This window comes from Tupaia chinensis, unplaced genomic scaffold, assembly GCF_000334495.1.
Source record: "Tupaia chinensis unplaced genomic scaffold, TupChi_1.0 Scaffold000361_2, whole genome shotgun sequence".
Taxonomy (NCBI): Eukaryota; Metazoa; Chordata; class Mammalia; order Scandentia; family Tupaiidae; genus Tupaia; species Tupaia belangeri.
This window is the reverse complement of record NW_006159858.1, coordinates 3,886,879-3,904,500: the sequence shown is the minus strand read 5'-3', so window position 1 is coordinate 3,904,500 and position 17,622 is coordinate 3,886,879. Positions and strand designations below refer to the sequence as shown.

Here is a 17,622-nt window from a genome sequence, read left to right as displayed (position 1 = left end):
ACAGATGATTCATGAGTGAATGAGTGAGGCTATATTCCAATAAAAGTGTATTTACAAACATAGGCCATGGGCTCCATTTGACCTATGGGCTGTAATTAACCAACCTTTGTTTTACACCATGGTGTGCAAAGTTGCCAAGTTAGGTATCCTGGACTGTACGGAGCTCACTGGTGTTTCTTCTCTGCCCCTGCTCTCCATGTGGTTCTACTTCCTGCACTCTCTTATGTCACTGAGCACTTCCTGTGTCCTGCCTCCTAATTCTCATTGCCACTAGATTTTCATCTACACGAATAAAACCCTTAGTCCTGATTAATTTGTGTATACATATATAAACAATATTTAAGAAAACCATAAATTCTGTTTTCTCAAGGAGAAACTTGTACCAACACTTTCTTTTTTCTTTAATTTTATTTGTTATTAGTTTGATTACTGTTATTTTTTAATTTGAACAGAGAGAGAGAGAAAGGGAAAGTGAAAAAGCAAGTCACCAGGTTCAGGACTCAAACTGCAGTCAGCCATGTAGTTCAGCACTTTAATCACCATGTCACCTTCTGACCCCCTAAAATTTTCGTATTCTTAAATATCTTTTAGCATTATAAGTTTAAATATATTTGAAATCTCTTTGAACTACCAATGTGGAATAGTGGTTTTTGGCCTGTGATACAGACCATACGCAGTCCCAGTAACAGACTTACACCCTAGGGTTAAATTTTACTTAGCATCCTAAAGTAGCTTTGGAAAAATTTTGCATGTACTCTTTTTCTCTTTAAAAATGATCAGCAACCCAAAAATAAATAAATAAATAAAAAGGGAACCAGCAGTTAGCGTAATGGCTATGTCACTGGACTCCCACGTAGTCGACTGTGGTTCGCTTCCCGGACCCGGTGGCTTAAAACTCACGCTGGGCACATGTGCGTGCCCAAGATCCGAGGGGAGAATGGAGGAGAAGGGATTGCGACATGGCCATCCACCCTGGGGGGTGATTTCTCGCTTTCTGCCTTTCTGTCTCTCTCTGTCTGGCGAGCGCACGCGCCCTATAGCGAAAACCTCTCCAAAAAAAAAAAAAATTATCAGCAACACATTCTGTTTTTTAAAGAATTATTTTATTTACCTTTATTTACTTATTTATTTTAATTTGATCTGAGAGAGAGAGAGAGAGAAAGTGAGAAAGCAAGCTGCCAGGTCTGGGACTTGAACCACAGTTGGCCATATGGGAATCCGGCACCTAACCACCTTGCCACCTGCCGGCCCCCAGCTACACATTCTCGACAAAACTTTAAGTAAGTTTATTTGAGTCCCTGTGTGCATACAAATGGTACATTCATTAGCAATGATGTAGATCTTAGGCAGTGATGGCATCACTTTCTTGTGGCCTGCAAATTAATGGCTGAGTCTACACATAGTGACATTTGCTGATTTTCTTCAAAACTTATCCAAATTAGTATACAAAATTTATATAATATTATATGTGTTCTTTATAATTTCGAACACTATAAAGGATGGCAGAATTCTTTTAAAAGATTATTTAGCTTCTCTTTAATTTTAAAAGTAGAGGTAAAATACAAAATCTCTTTAGTATTACCTTTCATGATCTTTTATCCACCATAAAATTTTAAAAATTTGTATCTGAAGTTTTCTATTACAATTATTTATAATATATGGGAACTTAGACCATGGCTCAGAAAAGCTTAAATTTTAACTCCACTTTGAAATGGGAAAAACATTTGTTAGCTTTAGTGTAGTATTTTGTTCAGCATATTCTTTAAAATACAAGTTCTACATAGTGTCACTAGATGTTATACAGAAGAGGATTCTGGGGCCAGATGTTTGAAAGCAGGGCTAAGTTAATAACAGTTAAGCAGAGCTTTTCTTTATTTCTTAAAATTTTGTCAAGGGTCATGGGACAGGGAGACAAAGACAAAGACAAAGAGAGAGAGAGAGAGAGCACTCCCCAGTGAGGTATGGTCACACTGCAACCCCTTCTCCATTATCTGTTCTGTTGAGATTTGGGGTGCACATGCACACCTGTCCAGTGTGTTTTTTCTAGCCACCAGGGTCAGAATTCAAACTGCGTGTTCATCTGGGATGTAGGATCTGGCTCCCTTAACCAGTAGGCCATGAACTGGCCTCTAACCAGGACTTTTAATTGCATGACTTGTCAGTGCCTAATGCGTGCTAGAGTGAATTTCTGCAGGGAAATAGTGGGAGAACAGAACATAGTGGGGAGCATTTACCAGCACTCACGTGACTATTAAATTCTCTTTTCTGCAGAGAACCTATACAGTGCACCTATACAGTATGCTTCAAAAATGCCATGCTAGTATATTTCTTTGAAAATCTTCAATTTTTCAAAATTGTAACTTATCTTCCCATCCTGGGTCCCTATTGTCCACTTCATCTCTGGTTTGTTTTCAGTTTCGCCTAGGCTATTAAGAAAAGCTGCTCGGGTGAAAACGAGGACTGTGGTTCTGACCCCCACGTATAGTGGAGAAGCAGATGCTCTCCTGCCTTCCTTGCGAACAGAGGTGTGGACCTGGGGAAAAGGGAAGGAAGGGCAGCTGGGGCATGGCGATGTTCTGCCCAGGTAAGTGCACTGGCATTGACTGATGGGAAACTGGCCTCAGCAGATCACCTCTCTCCTATGAAAGGACCCTGAATCCTCAGTGTCCTCATAGAGGAGGTCCGATCCCTTCTAGCTCCAGATTACGGTGCACCATTACCTCTGATACAAAGCTGTTACTTTGGGGCGAGTAGGTGGCATGTTGGTTGGTGCTCTGGATCCCCACATGGCCAACCACAGTTCAAGTCTCAGACCTGGTGGCTTGCTTTCTCACTTTTCTTTTCTCTCTCTCTGATCACATTTTAAAAATAATAGTGATGAATAAAATTAAATAAAATAATTCTTTTTTAAAAAAAGCTGTTGTTAACCTTAGTCTTGAATTTGGACTTACATATCCATGTGTTTTTGTAGCCACCTTTCCATGTCTTTTTTTTTTTTTAAAGGTTTATTTATTTATTTATTTTTCAGATTGTTATAGAGTACATACATCCACCAGGAAAGAGGGAATGTGAGGAAGCATGCTGCTAGGTCTGAGACTCGAACCATAGTTCAGCCATTGGGAGTCCAGCACGCTAACCACCACATCACCTGTTGGCTTTCCCTGTCGTCTTTGATGTATACTCATCTTAGAAAACAAAAAGGGTGCTGGACATAAGATGGTATTTCATGGGAACACTAGAATGGTTCACATTTTCAGTTTTTTAAGAGAGGAGACCAGCATATGGCGTGGTGGTTACGTCATTGGGCTGCACGGAGTCGACTGCAGTTCAAATCCCAGACCCCACAACTTAAACTCATGCCAGGCATGTGTGCGTGCATGCCCAAAATCCTGAGAGGAGACCAGAGGAAAAGAGGGAATGTGAGGAAGCATGCTGCTAGGTCTGAGACTCGAACCATAGTTCAGCCATTGGGAGTCCAGCACGCTAACCACCACATCACCTGTTGGCTTTCCCTGTCGTCTTTGATGTATACTCATCTTAGAAAACAAAAAGGGTGCTGGACATAAGATGGTATTTCATGGGAACACTAGAATGGTTCACATTTTCAGTTTTTTAAGAGAGGAGACCAGCATATGGCGTGGTGGTTACGTCATTGGGCTGCACGGAGTCGACTGCAGTTCAAATCCCAGACCCCACAACTTAAACTCATGCCAGGCATGTGTGCGTGCATGCCCAAAATCCTGAGAGGAGAATGGAGGAGAAGGGATTGTGGTGTGGCCATCCATCATGGGAGGTGATTTCTTGCTTTCTGTCTCTCTCATCTCTCCAGTGAGCACACGTGCCCTATAGCAGAAATCTCTCTTAAAAACAAATTTCTAAGAGAGTTGGCAGATTTTTTTTTTTACTTGAAAGATGTCCCTGCCAGTGCCAAAATAACTATAACTGAAACATTACATTGTGGCTGTCAAAACTGCATCAGTGGAAAACTGTCATTTTGTTTAATAGGAGCTTATAATATTAATAAATTAGGTATTTGTGAAGTTTGTAGGTGTGTATAAATGGAAGGATTATCTAAAGCAGCCTGCTATATAAATGTCCTAAGCAGAGTGAAGACAGATGATGGAATATTTTTTAAAATCACCTTACTCCCCTCTACAGATGTATTTCATTGTGTCCTAAGTGTACTCTCTGCTATGATGGTTTATTTTTAGTTTTATGATTCATAACAAATTCTGAATTGTGGTGGTTAATTAGTGATTCATACACAAGGAGTAAATTAAAATGACACAAAAATTATTTATAGTTTTTAAGACTATATTTAAAATATATATACATTCATTTTAATATTTTCTTTTGAAATACTTATACTTGAAAGCACTCTAAAATTTCAGAAAGGCCATCACTCTGAGAATACCTTGATTTACCATGTGTGTGTGTGTTTTTTTAAGGCTTCAACCACTGTGTGTAAAGTGTCTAGATGGTAAAGAAGTGATCCATCTGGAGGCAGGTGGCTACCATTCTCTTGCACTTACTGCAAAATCTCAGGTAGGAGACAAACTATTAAATGCTGATCTTATTTTCAGGGAAGGTCAACGTGACAGGATTGGTCATCACTTATTGATTACCTGCTAGTGCGTCAGACAACAATGCTTTCCAACGTTTTCCATGATTTATGTTCATTGTAGGAATGAACGAAGTAGGTTGAGAAAAATTTTATAACTTTCTTATCACCTGTGATAGTAGAGCTTGGATCTGAATACTGACTTTGCTTGACTAAGAAGCTTTCTATAATGAACTCTTAATCTAGCAATAGAATTCCAAATTTTCTAGGGCATTGGTGAATCTTTATTGTTTGATGAAGAAAATCCATACTAAGAAAAGAAAACAAGGTAAATTTTTTTCTTTTAAAATTGTGGGACCTAACAGTGACCTCTAAAATTATTTCAAAATTCATGCCCATTCATATGTAAATTCTCCAAAAGAAAAAAATACTTTTAAGTTATTTTAAAATATACTTCACTAATCTCCTTAGGTCTCTTTTTCATTTTATTAATTCTTTATGGCCTGACACACACATGATAGAGATACTGAGAGAGAGAAAGAAGTGCTCTTGATAAAATCTCCTCACACTGTGTTCCCCTTTCCCCTAGTCCTCCAGCTCATCAGGATCCTGGGCATGCACACACATCTGGTGTATTCGTAAGCCAGACTGGGTATTCAAACCCAAACCTGTGGTTGGCCATGTAGGTTCCAACACTGCATGCAGTTCAGTTTCCTACTGACCAGGGCACCAGGCTAGGACCTTTTATTTATTTATTGAGAGGTTTTCACTACAGGGCATGTACGCTTGTCAGAAAGACAGAGAGAGACAGAAAGTGAGAAATCACCCCCCCGGGAGGATGGCCACGCCGCAATCCCTTCTCCTCCATTCTCCTCCCGGGATCTTGGGCACGCACACACACGAGCCCGGCGTGAGTTTAAGCTACCAGGTCTGGGACTCGAACCACGGTCGACTACATGGGAGTCCAGCGACATAGCCATTACGCTTACTGCTGGTCCCAGACCTTTTATTTTTTTAAAGAAGTCAGTAAAGGATTCTGAACTCTTGGTATTTGATTTATTTCATATTTTCCATATTAGGCTAGCTAGAAAGTTAACATAACTTTATACATGTTAATATTAGGAAAGAAAAGGATAGTTTATTGTCATGATGGGTCATTCAGAAGACTTAAAAAATGAGAACATAGGGGACCAGGTAGTGGTGTAGTGGTAACGCAACTGGACTCACATGGGAAAGGTTCTAGGTTCGTACCCCAGGAACCCCTTGAGAATGCTGGGAGTGTCAGCATAGTTTGGATTACTGTGTTTAGACCTTATCAGTGTTTCCTGTCTCTCTCTCTCTCTCTCACCCTATTCTTTTTCTATGAATAAATAAATAAACAAAACGAAACAAGAGATTATGAAGATGGTCAGTTATAAAATGAAAATTACTAGTTTTATTATATACATACAGTAAAGCAGAAAACATGCTTGGCAAACAATGCTGTTCATGATTAATAGCAAAAGTATTTAGGAACTAGCAATAACATTAATAGAAAGTTCACAGTGCCCATTTGACATAGACCCTGGAACCTTTTTAAAGGTCATAGAGTAAAGGGAGATATTTTACTTTTGGATGAGAAACTTCAGTATTGCAAAAATTTAATTTTTCTCTAAATCCTTTAATCAGCACAGTATAAATTCAGTACGATTCCCAAAATATTCCAGTATAATATTCACAGTGTGAGGGGCCAGCAGGTCATGTGGTGGTTAAGGCACTGAACTCCTACATGGTTGACTGGTTCAAGCCCTAGACCTGGCAGCTTTAAAAGCACACCAGGCATGTGTGCATGCATGCCCAAAAACCTAAGAGGCAAATGGGGGAGAAGGGATTACAGTGTAGCCATCCCACCTGTGGGGTGATTTCTCATTTTCCTTCTTTCTCTGGTGAGTGTACACACCCTTTGGCAAAAACCTAAAACAAATTAAAAATTGCAGCATGATAAAATGATTATAAAATTATTCTAGAAACATAAGTATAGGTGAGCCAGGTAAATTCAGAAAGAGCAGAAAGGAAGAGCTTAATTCTTATGATACATATTGTAAAACTCCCAACAGATTAGTAGGACAGAAATATTCCTGTAGACTAGAAATAGACCCCAGTATGTATGAGAATTGAAAGTACAATAAAAGTGGACATTTCAGATCCATTTGGAAAACATGACTGAGTAACCAGTAAATACTAGTGGAACTATTGGCTTATTTTCAGGAAAAAAACAGATTAACTCTATATATTATAAGTCTGGATATATTAAAGATGTAGTTAAAAGTAGAACCTTTCATGTGTAAGAACTAATTTAGATTTTTTTTTCAATAACCTGAGGAGTAAAAAAAGATATAACATCAAAACTAGAGATTAGAAAGTAAAAAATATGCTTATCTACATAGTAATTCAGTAGCCCCGAATAGTGAAAAACATGACAATAAGAATTCAGATATATAAAAAAACTGGGGAAAAATATTTGCAACATTTATGAGAAAGTACTGCTACTCTGATACAGGAAACTTGCCAAAGGATATTTTTATTTTATTCATAAGAGAAAAAATGGAATAGCCAACAGCAAATGAAAAGATGACCACTGAGTAAGCATATTTAAATTAAAACAGCAAGAAAATATTTTTCTCACCTGTCTGGTTAGCAAGGATTGCATTTAAGGCTGAGAGTTGGTCAGGAGGTGGGAAAGGGTACATGCAATGCTGGTGGAATGTATGCTGGATCTTTCTGGAAGATGGTCAGCATGTATCAAATATCATAATATGCATTCTTTGACCCAGAGTTCTTGTCTAGGAATGTATCCTACGGAAGGAAATAAATATACAAATTTTCAAGGATTTTTATGTTCAGATATCTGAAAGAACTTAATAATTTGGTAGGAAATTGATGAAAGTATAACTAATTTTTAATAACTAGTTATTAATAACCATGTAGGGCTATACTATATATATGTGTATATGTATATGTGTGTATATATGTATGTATATATATAATGTATATATAGACACACACATACACACATATATTATCTAGTAATCATTAAAATTTCTGGAAAGTTGTATCTTCTCCAAACAAAATAGTAATTGTCTCTTAACTGATTGATTCCCCAGTGCTCTTCACTTACTGTTTTTTGGTACTGTCACAGTCTTGTACAATGAATATAAATTACTTTCATAATCAGAATAAACAGAAACGTGCTCATTAAATATAGTCATCGTAATCTAGTTTCCCCTTGTCTGTGGTGGAGCATGCACTCAGGTTTATCCTACAGTGAATCTCTGTTTGTGAAAGCTTTCTGGTCATTCCATAGTACTCCAGTCCATAGAGTAAGGAATCATGATTCCTTTTCTTTACAGCACTTACTTTCTTTTTTTTTTTTCATCGCTTTCCTTGCAAGAGGCAGTATAGGATAATTCCAGAATTAAATCCTGTTTCTGCCACTTAAAATTACTCTCTGTTGACCAGTTATCATATCTGGACTGAAAATAAAGACAGTTGTGAGAATTATACATGAATTAATACATGGAAAGTGTTAAGAATACCTGGCAGTTAGTAAATGCCTAAAAAATGTTAGTTACTGTTGTTGCTCTTGTTAACCCTTGGTTTGTATGTCTTATGGATTCTGTTTGTTATCTCTGGTCTTGTTTAAAAATGAATTTTCTTAATACTGCTTTTTCAAAGCATAAAAGATTAATAAGAGTAATTTATGTTTCATTATGATACTTCTATAGCATTTCTCATAAAGGTTCAGAGGTGACTTGCAAGAGCAGATTCACAGCTCTTACCTACTATCCTGTGGTTTTCTGATAGGTTTACGCATGGGGCAGCAATACCTTTGGCCAACTTGGGCATTCCGATTTCCCAACAACAGTCCCTCGTCTTGCAAAGGTATTTTTGTGAACTTGATAGCAACTTACTTTAGAATTTTAAGTTGTAACACTATATTTTTCTTGTTTTTAAGCACTAGGGGACTTATGTGTTTGTAATCTAAATTTGTTTTGCTATTCTTAAAAAATTTTTTTAAATAAGCTAAATATTTAGTATGTATTTATTTATATTTCTTAGCCTCAGTTCATTGAAAAGAATTCTTTTGCCTTTTTAAGAAAAAATGAAAAAATTCCTTTGAAATAAATATTTCTAGATCTGTGATGTTTTCTGAGCTTTACCAAATAATGTCTACTCTCTCACATCTCATTAAGACTCTAACATAGCATTTCATAGAGATGGTAGTGTGTGTGTATGAGTGTGATAATATACACAGTAATGAAACCTTCCCTTATATGAGCCTTTTCGTTTTCTGTAATGAAACTAAAAGTAGAGGTGATTTTTTTTTTTTTTTTTTGCTGTTGCATGAATTAGTTTTAGTGTACATAAAGCTATTGAGCAATTGGTAGCTTCTAGTCCCTTTGATAGAATTCTAGAGCACCATTTCTCAACCTTTTTTTGTTTCCCAACACTCTGGAAAGACCAAATTGTCATCAGTAATTTTGGCTCCTTATTCAGCGATTCTGAGTTTTTGGTAGCAGTGGAGGAGACCATGCGTGGTAAGCATAATAGGTGAACCATGGAGCTTGTGTGTATCTAGTTTGAATCTACCCCATCTCACGACTCGCTTCCTAAACTAGAGCAGTAGAGACTAAACAAGGATACTTACATCATTTCAGGAACACGATTCAGATGTAAGCTACAGTTACTAAGTACTCAGTAATTCATATATTCAGTTGTGCATGGTAAATCCATCATTGTCTAAGACTTTTATGTGTTGCCTTTCTCTTCAGTTGGACTTCATTTTTTTTTTTTTTGAGAGGTTTTTGCTATAGGGCGCGTGCGCTCACCAGACAGAGAGAGACAGAGAGACAGAAAGTGAGAAATCACTCCCCCCCCGGGGGGGGGATGGCCACGCCGCAGTCCCTTCTCCTCTGTACTCCTCTTGAGATCCTGGGCACGCACGCACACGTGCCCGGCGTGAGTTTAAGCCACCGGGTCTGGGACACGAACTGCAGTAGACTACATGGGAGTCCAGCGACATAGCCATTACGCTAACTGCTGGTCCCAAGTTGGACTTCATTTTACTGGGAAGAAAAATACGAGGAAACAGTTGTTACTTCTAGCTCTGATTGTGCATATTTTCAGTATAAAACATTTCAGTAATAAATTACTCACTCTCTGATATTTTATCACAAACAAAGACATATGATCTGTCTGGGACCAGCAGTTGACATAATGTCTATGTCGCTGCATGCCCATTTAGTCGACCACGGTTTGAGTCCTGGACCCGGTGGCTTAAACTCATACCAGGCATGTGTGTGTGTGTGCATGCCAAAGATCCCGAGAGGAGAATGGAGAAGGGATTGTGTCGTGGCCATCCCCCCTGGGGGGTGATTTCTCGCTTTCTGTCTCACTCTGTCTTTCTGGCAAGCGCACATGCCCTATAGCAAAAACCTCTCCAAAAAAAGACATATGGTCTGTCAAAAAATTTGGAAAAATGGAATTAAAATATAAGTCTATTTTGATGCCAAAAAAAACCCTTTTGAAGTCCATGCATAGTTATTTTTCATAATATGTATTTCCCATGAACTTTTTCAGGAGTTTTCCTGCTAGTCAATTTTCCTTAGTTTTTGTTTATTTGAATAAAGTAGAAAATGCACTTATTTATGGAAAGTTTTGTCATATAGCATGTAGACTCTGAAAATCATAATTCTTTTTTTTTTTTTTTTGGAGAGATTTTCACTGTAGGGCGCATGCGCTCGCCAGACAGACAGACAGAGACACAGAGACAGAAAGCGAGAAATCACCCCCCAGGGGGGATGGTCACGCCACAATCCCTTCTCCTCCATTCTCCTCTCGGGATCTTGGGCACGCACGCACACGTGCCCGGCGTGAGTTTTAAGCCACCGGGTCCGGGACACGAACCGCGGTTGACTACGTGGGAGTCCAGCGACATAGCCATTACGCTAACTGCTAGTTCCCTGAAAATCATAATTCTTTTTAACATTTGAGAGTCAGAAAGAGAAATGGAGTTCATTATCGGTTTTAGTTTCATAACTCTTTGCACATATACAAGTTACAGCATCAGGACTGTAGTTTTTCATTTGAGTAAGAGTGAGAAAAACGTATTGAAGTTGTTCTGGTTTATCTGTGAGATTAGTGAAGGGGGGGATGACAAGATTTAAATTAGTTTTGATTAGACACTCCTATAAAAATTCTAATTTATTCTTTGCAGAGTGAACAGGAAGTCAGTTTTTTAGAGAGCCTGCATTTGAGAAGATAGCATCAGGCCAGATTGAATAGCTATGAAATCGTAGAGACGCATGTGTGCCTGCTCACATACATGCACACACAGTCATCTAGGATTTGGAGCCCATTTAGACAGACAGGACCGAAGGGATTAGGGATTTTTTGCTTATTGGTCTAGGTGTCAGGGCTGCAGCTATCTAGACACAACAGACTAACAGACTAGGGTTTCTTTGCTTATCAGTCTAAGAGTCAGGGCTGAAGTTGGATCTGGAAGTTGATGGCAGTAGTTTTCACAGTAGTATCACTTCACGTGAAATCCTGTGAGGAATTCCATATATTAAACAGATAAAGTAGAACGACTTTAGTTGAAGATTGAAGGGGCGACCCCAAAGCCCTGGCACCTGCCTTTCTTTGGTGACCACTGAATTACTGTTTGGAATTTTAAGGTTTGAGGGTCATTAATATAAGGTGGTGGTTCTCAAATTTTTGTAGACATCAGAATCATTTGAGGGCTTGTGAAAACAGTGCCAAATCTCACCCCTAGGAGCTCCAGGGCCCAAGAGTCTACATTTATCACCCGTTCCCTGGATAATTGCTACTGCTGCACATCTAAGAAACTTGTATAGGTGGGCTTCTAGGAGGTCCTGAGAGTTTGAATATCCAGGGATCCACATCCAAGAGGCGTGAGTTACAAGTGGAAGAACTGAATTTTGGCGCCCATGGGTTTAGTTGGCCTGAATGGGGCACATAACCAAAAGGGATGGATAAAGGTATCACTTCTCTAGTAGGGCTCTAAAAGTTCTGGGCCTCTTAGTTGTAAAACAGGCTAAATCTTGTGTGGAATTCCAGAAATAAGTCAGATCTTTGGTTTTTCCTTTTTAAATTTCTATCTTTCAGTTATTTATTTTAAAAAAATTAGTTCTGGGGCCAGCAGATGGCATAATGGTTTAGTTGCTGGACTCCCACGTAGTCGCCTGCAGTTCAAGTGTTAGACCTTGCACCTTTAAACTCAAACTGGGTGCATGTATGTGTGTGCTCAAAATCCTGAGAGGAGAATGGAGGAGAAGGAATGTGGCATGGCCATCCTCTGGGGGTTGATTTCTTGCTTTTTTGTCTCTGTCTTTTTGGCAAGCACACACGCCCATAGCAAAAATCTCTCCAAAAAAACCCTATCTAGTTTTAAATTTGAAAGCTGAACAAGGGATTTCTTTTTATTCCTGTATGTCTTCTGCATTTGATTGGATACATTACTGGGTGAGTTTTGGCTTCTGAGACATGACTGCCTTTGCACCCTGCCAGTTCAAGTAACCCAACATTTCAGTTCCCATGGATCTGAAGTTCTCTCCGATTGCCTTCACCTCAAACAGACATATCTTTCTGTTTTTGCAGGTTAATAGCGAAAATGGAGTGTGGAGTGTAGCTGCAGGCCAGGATTATTCTCTGTTTTTGGTGGATACAGAAGACTTCCAGCCTGGGTTATATTACAGTGGCCGACAGGACCCTCCAGAAGGTGACAGCCTTCCAGAGAATCACAGCGGTACTAAGACTCCAGTACTTCTCTCCTGTAGTAAGGTGAACAGGAACTGCATCCTAAGGCCCCCGTGCTCAAGAAGTCTTTCTGTTTTTGCATGTATGCCAATTATTAAGTATCGCTGACTTACTTAAAACTGTAAGCCCCTTCCCATTCCCCTCCACTCCTTATCTCCTTTCTGCCTATTCTCTCTATAGTGCCTATCACCATCTAATGCACTCTGTGATTTACTTCCTTTGTCCTTATTATTATAATGGAAGATTCACGTAGGTAAGGGTTTTAGCCTTTCTCATCCTTTGCTTGATCCTTACAGTGCATACTTGATAAATAGCTTTTGCTTTAGCACCCTTGTATAGAAATATAGACTATTCATGGTATCCACAGAGTGAATTAAGGTAGAAATAGAGTGGGTAAATTAGAGAAGTGCAAATTGTAGGGATGAGCTCATACAGACCATGAAAGCTTATAGGATTCTACTTCTCACTGCTTTCTCCTTAGCTTTTTTTTTTTAATAATTTTTTTAATAATTATTTTATTTTATTTATTCATTCATTTTATTTTTTAATTTGACCAGAGAGAGACAGACTTTGAGAGTGAGAGAGAGAGGAAGCGAGAAAGCAAGCCACCAGATTCAGGACTCGAACCCTGGTCGTCCATGTGGGAGTGTCCAGCGCCTTAATCACCACACCAGCTGCTGGTCCCTCTCCTTAGTTTTTCACTTTATTTCCTACTATTTATCCCTTTACTTTTCATTTACAGATCTGAATTTCTGTTTTCCTGCTTTCTGTCTCTTTCTCATGAACTTAAGCCATTAGCTTGTTTCTGGTTTCTTTTTCCTGCTAAAATAACTCAGATCCTCAAACTGACATACTGCCGAGAAATTAACCCTCAAAGCTAGGGCATTCTGAATTTCTTGAACGATACATGCTGTGGGCTGTTTTTCAGTCTTTGCATTTGTTTTTCTAGCTAATAAGTTCTGGATGTTTGGGACAAGATCTTTCTTGCTAATGGCAGCATTGGCTAAGATTTGGCCCTTGACCTGTATAGGCATGCTCTTTGATGGTTTGTAAGTGTTGTCTTTGGCTCCACATTCCCTACGAAGATCCCACACATCTAGATAAAGGGTGATGAAAGAATAAGGCTCTGGGTCTTTGGTTACAATGGGATGTTTGTTGGCTCTGCAGCTTCATGCCTGCCTAGTTTAATAAGGATATGTGAATAAAGACATTGAATACTTTTGTACAGCAGTATCATGGGTGCATGAAACAATATCCTGTTTAGAGAAAATCGCCTTACGTTCTATTTTTGAGAGGCAGTTTAAGTCCCAGACCTTTATTGTTTGTATATATAGCCTAGAAATCCTCTTTGTTCTCATTAATCTCACTTCAAGCAAAAGGAGTCCTGAGACATGTATCCTTATCATTTGGATCTTTATATATCCATGATACCTGTGGTTCCAAATACTTGTACTATAAAATAGAAGGTATTTTGGAGATAAATGAAAGTAGATGTACTAATATATAGTTTTATGTATAGATCCAGATATGTATATATAATAATGGTGTACTGGTACACTAGCTCTTTAAAAAAGTGTAAAAAAAAGTCTTTATGTTGGCAGTTTGTCACCATGGCCACTTTCAACCCGCCACTAGTTTAATAACCTGCTTGCAGAATTCCTTAATATTTAACATTTGTCTCTTGTCAGCTGATAGGAGTGAGCTTCAACACACCAAATTGCTACTAGCAAAGTATATTATATCTTTAATCTTATTTTTCTTTATTTTAGCTTGGATATATAAGCAGAGTGACAGCAGGAAAAAGTAGCTATCTAGCCTTGGTGGATAAAAACATTATGGGGTACATTGCCAGTCTCCACGAGTTGGCTACTTCGGAAAGACGGTTCTATTCCAAATTAAGTGATATCAAATCTCAGATTCTCAGGCCTCTTCTTAGTTTAGGTAAGTTGACAATTCTCCCTACCTACCACTCCCAGCTCACCTTGGATCCTGCTTTATCTACTTCTTATATCATAAAGAAAACCTTTTGAGTTATGGTTTATCCCTTTCTATTTTCTCACTGTCCTTTTTTGGTTTTGGATACAAAGCAGTCAACAACTTACATACTCTTTCCAGTTTATCAGTAACCCATCCTACCACTCCCAGAGCTCCTTCTACTTATGAAAACAGAAAACGGAACTTTTAGAGAATATTCATGGCAGAGGGCCAGCTGGTGGAGTGGAGGTTAAGGTGCTGAATCCCACATGGCCACCTTCATGGTTTGAGTCCCAGACCTAGTGGCTTGAGCTCATGTGTGTGTGCTCAAAATCCTAAGAGGAGAAGGTATTGCAGCATGGCCATCCCCCTGGGAGATGTTTTCTCACTTTCTCTTTTTCTTTCTGTCTGTCTCTGGTGAGTGCACTATAGCAGAGCATAGCAATAAATAAATAAATAAGTAACTAACTAACTAACTAAATTTTTTTAAAAAATAGTGTTTATGGCAGAGAAATAGAAACAACACTGGGGAAGTTGACCCTAGAAGTTTGACTTCCAAATAACACTTTTAGTTCCACTAAGTCCTGTATACCTTTCATTATATATCTGTTTTGTTTTTGTTTTTGTTTTTACAGTTCTTAAAATTGTATCAAGTAGAGATTCATTTTATTTGGATTAGTACTTAGTCTCTTAAAGTTGGGGGTTACTATAAGAATGTCTTATTTCACATTAGCATGAATTGATTAAGTTTGATTCTTTTTTTCCCTAAAGTTTATTTATTTTACTCACAGTGCATGTATGCATGTACACAAGAGAGAGAAACACCCTCAACAGGGTCCCGTCATGCCGAGCTCCCCTTCCCAAGCTCTCCTGCTCATCAGATGATGTTGTGTATATGCATTTGCCTGGTGTGTTTCAGGTTGACTGAGTCCGGGATCTGAACCCATGCTCGGCCACCTGGCTTCCAATACCGCAGTTTACTGTGCTCCCTACTACATCACCAAGGCTGGGCCAAAATCTTGGCCATGTTACACAGAAGCGAGGGAATTTTTTTTACTGTTTTGTTTTTAGTTTCTGCTAGGTTTGTACACTTGCCAGAGAAAAAGAGACAAAGGTGAGAGAGACAGGAAAAAGCACCCTTGTGGGGCATGGTCATGCTGCAGTCTTTTCTCCACCTCTCCATCATGTCTGGATTTCGGACACACATGCACACATGCCTAACATTTTTCTCAAGCTACCAGGTTCAGTGCTCAAACTACAGGAAAAAACATGAGGAAAAAACATGCAGGACCTCAGTAGCAGTGGTCCTAGATGAGATGCCATTGCCAAGATACTCTTAAGTATCTGGAATCTCTAGGAGGTTGAAAAGGAATGCACCATAGTGGTTGAGAGGCTACTGAAGAAAAATGTACCCATTTAAAAATTGTTTCCAGGTTTGGCCCTAACCTTCAGAAGAAAGGAGAGGAAGCTTTCTTTCTTTTGTACTCCTTATAGGGAAAAGCAATCCTCTTTGAGGACCAGATTTCAGGCTAATGCTTTAGTGTCTCTGTTTTGCCACGTGAAGGTGACATGGGCTTGTGTGAGTCAGCCCACCGTTTCTAAAGGAAAAATATTTACTTCAACAACTGATTTACAACATTTTTGAATACTGTCCCTTTTTAAGTTGGAGACTGTCTTTGCTTTTTTTTTTTTTTTTTTAATTATATTTTGTTTCTTTAAGTGTTGTGGAGTCCCTGTTCTATAAATTTCCTTACTCTGGGTGGGCCTAACACTCTTAACTCTTTGGCCAGGGAGAAGAAGCAATTCAAGCTGGAAGCTTCCTGGTTGTTCTCTGAAAGAAAAGTGGTATCTGCTTTTTCCCTGTGCTAACCTCTAATTTCTATGGTGTTCTTACCTGGTCTACTCATCAGCCTCATTTCTTGGAAAGAGAAGTACCAGGAATGAGGAACTTTGGGCTGGGAAAAAGCACATAATCTCCTGATTCCCCTATAAAATTCAAAGTGATGGAGGCTGTCCTACTTCTGGATTGCTCTCTCTGCACTGCAGGGTTGTAGATAGGGCAGAAGTCAATACAGAATGTTAACCAAGATACATCTGCAGAAAAGAGTTTAATTCTTAGTTGTCTCTATTAGTCTGTTGTGTGAAATTAGGTAATTTACTTCTTTGGTTTAAGATTACTTAGGGTTAAGATGAGATGAAAGTTGTATTCACTCAGTGAGTCTCAAATTTGGTTTACCTTCAAAATCACTTAGAAGGCTTTTTAAAAAAAATTTTCTCCCTTAAGTACATTTAGGGGACGTTTTTTGTTTTTAAGTTTTTTTGTGTTTATTTCTTCCATGAGAGAGGGAGGAACTCCCATCAGGGTCTTCAAGCTGTGATCCTACCTCCACTCTCAGCCAGACCGGATCACTAGCACACACAGCCAGCCTGCACAGGGAGCCCTCAGGACACCAATCGAGGACCTTCCACTACAGGCCTCAGCATCGTGGAACATGGTGTTACTATTGCATCACCCCAGCTGGTCCATCTGAGGAGCTTATTTCATTTTTTTCTTTGTTTATGATAGAGTGCATATGCATGAATGTGAGAGTGAATGAGAGGTGAGCACCCTACGTTAGGTCTGGTCCTGCTGCGATCCCTTTCGTCCAGTCCTCTGGCCCATCAGGCGTGGCACTTGAGCAGCATGTTCCTGCTGTGCTGCAGAGCTGGCCCTATCCAGCCACCTTCATATAACCAGACCTACTTGATCAGAATTTCTAAAGTTCCTGTGAATTTGTTTTCATAAGCTCCTCAAATAACTAGAACATGTGATCACTAAGTTGCTTTTTTTTGAGAGGCTTTTGTTATAGGGCGCATGTTCTTGCCAGAAAGACAGAAAGTGGGAAATCACCCGCCAGAGGGGATGGCCATGACACAATCCCTTCTCCTCCATTCTCCTCTATGGGATCTTGGGTACGCACGCACACACGCCTGGCATGAGTTTAAGCCACTGGTTCCGGGACTCCATCTGTGGTCGACTACATGGGAGTCCAGCGACACAGCCATTACTTCACCTGCTGGTCCCTGAAGTTGCTTTCTTTAACATTGTAATTATTTGGGTTCTATAGGTAAGAGTACATCTCAACATGTTGAGTATTCTTAGAAAAGGGGAATTAGTGATTCTGATTATTATAGTCATAAAGAAATAGTCTGTGTTGTTGTGGTCATCATCATTCTTTTGTTACAGAAAACTTGGGCACTGCGAACACAGTCCAGCTGTTGCAGGAGGT

At 39.1% G+C, this 17,622-nt stretch overlaps 1 protein-coding gene across 1 annotated transcript in view; it reads left to right on the top strand.

Annotated features, from left to right (window-relative positions):
* The window catches only part of ALS2 (alsin Rho guanine nucleotide exchange factor ALS2), a gene marked incomplete in the record, with an annotated part of 65,822 nt that overhangs the window by 1,547 nt on the left and 46,653 nt on the right, over window positions 1–17,622 (top strand). The window contains 6 exon segments of the mRNA XM_027773648.1: window positions 2,416–2,584; window positions 4,449–4,545; window positions 8,405–8,482; window positions 12,221–12,403; window positions 14,149–14,320; window positions 17,580–17,622. Of these exon segments, the coding sequence (XP_027629449.1) occupies window positions 2,416–2,584; window positions 4,449–4,545; window positions 8,405–8,482; window positions 12,221–12,403; window positions 14,149–14,320; window positions 17,580–17,622 (742 nt within the window).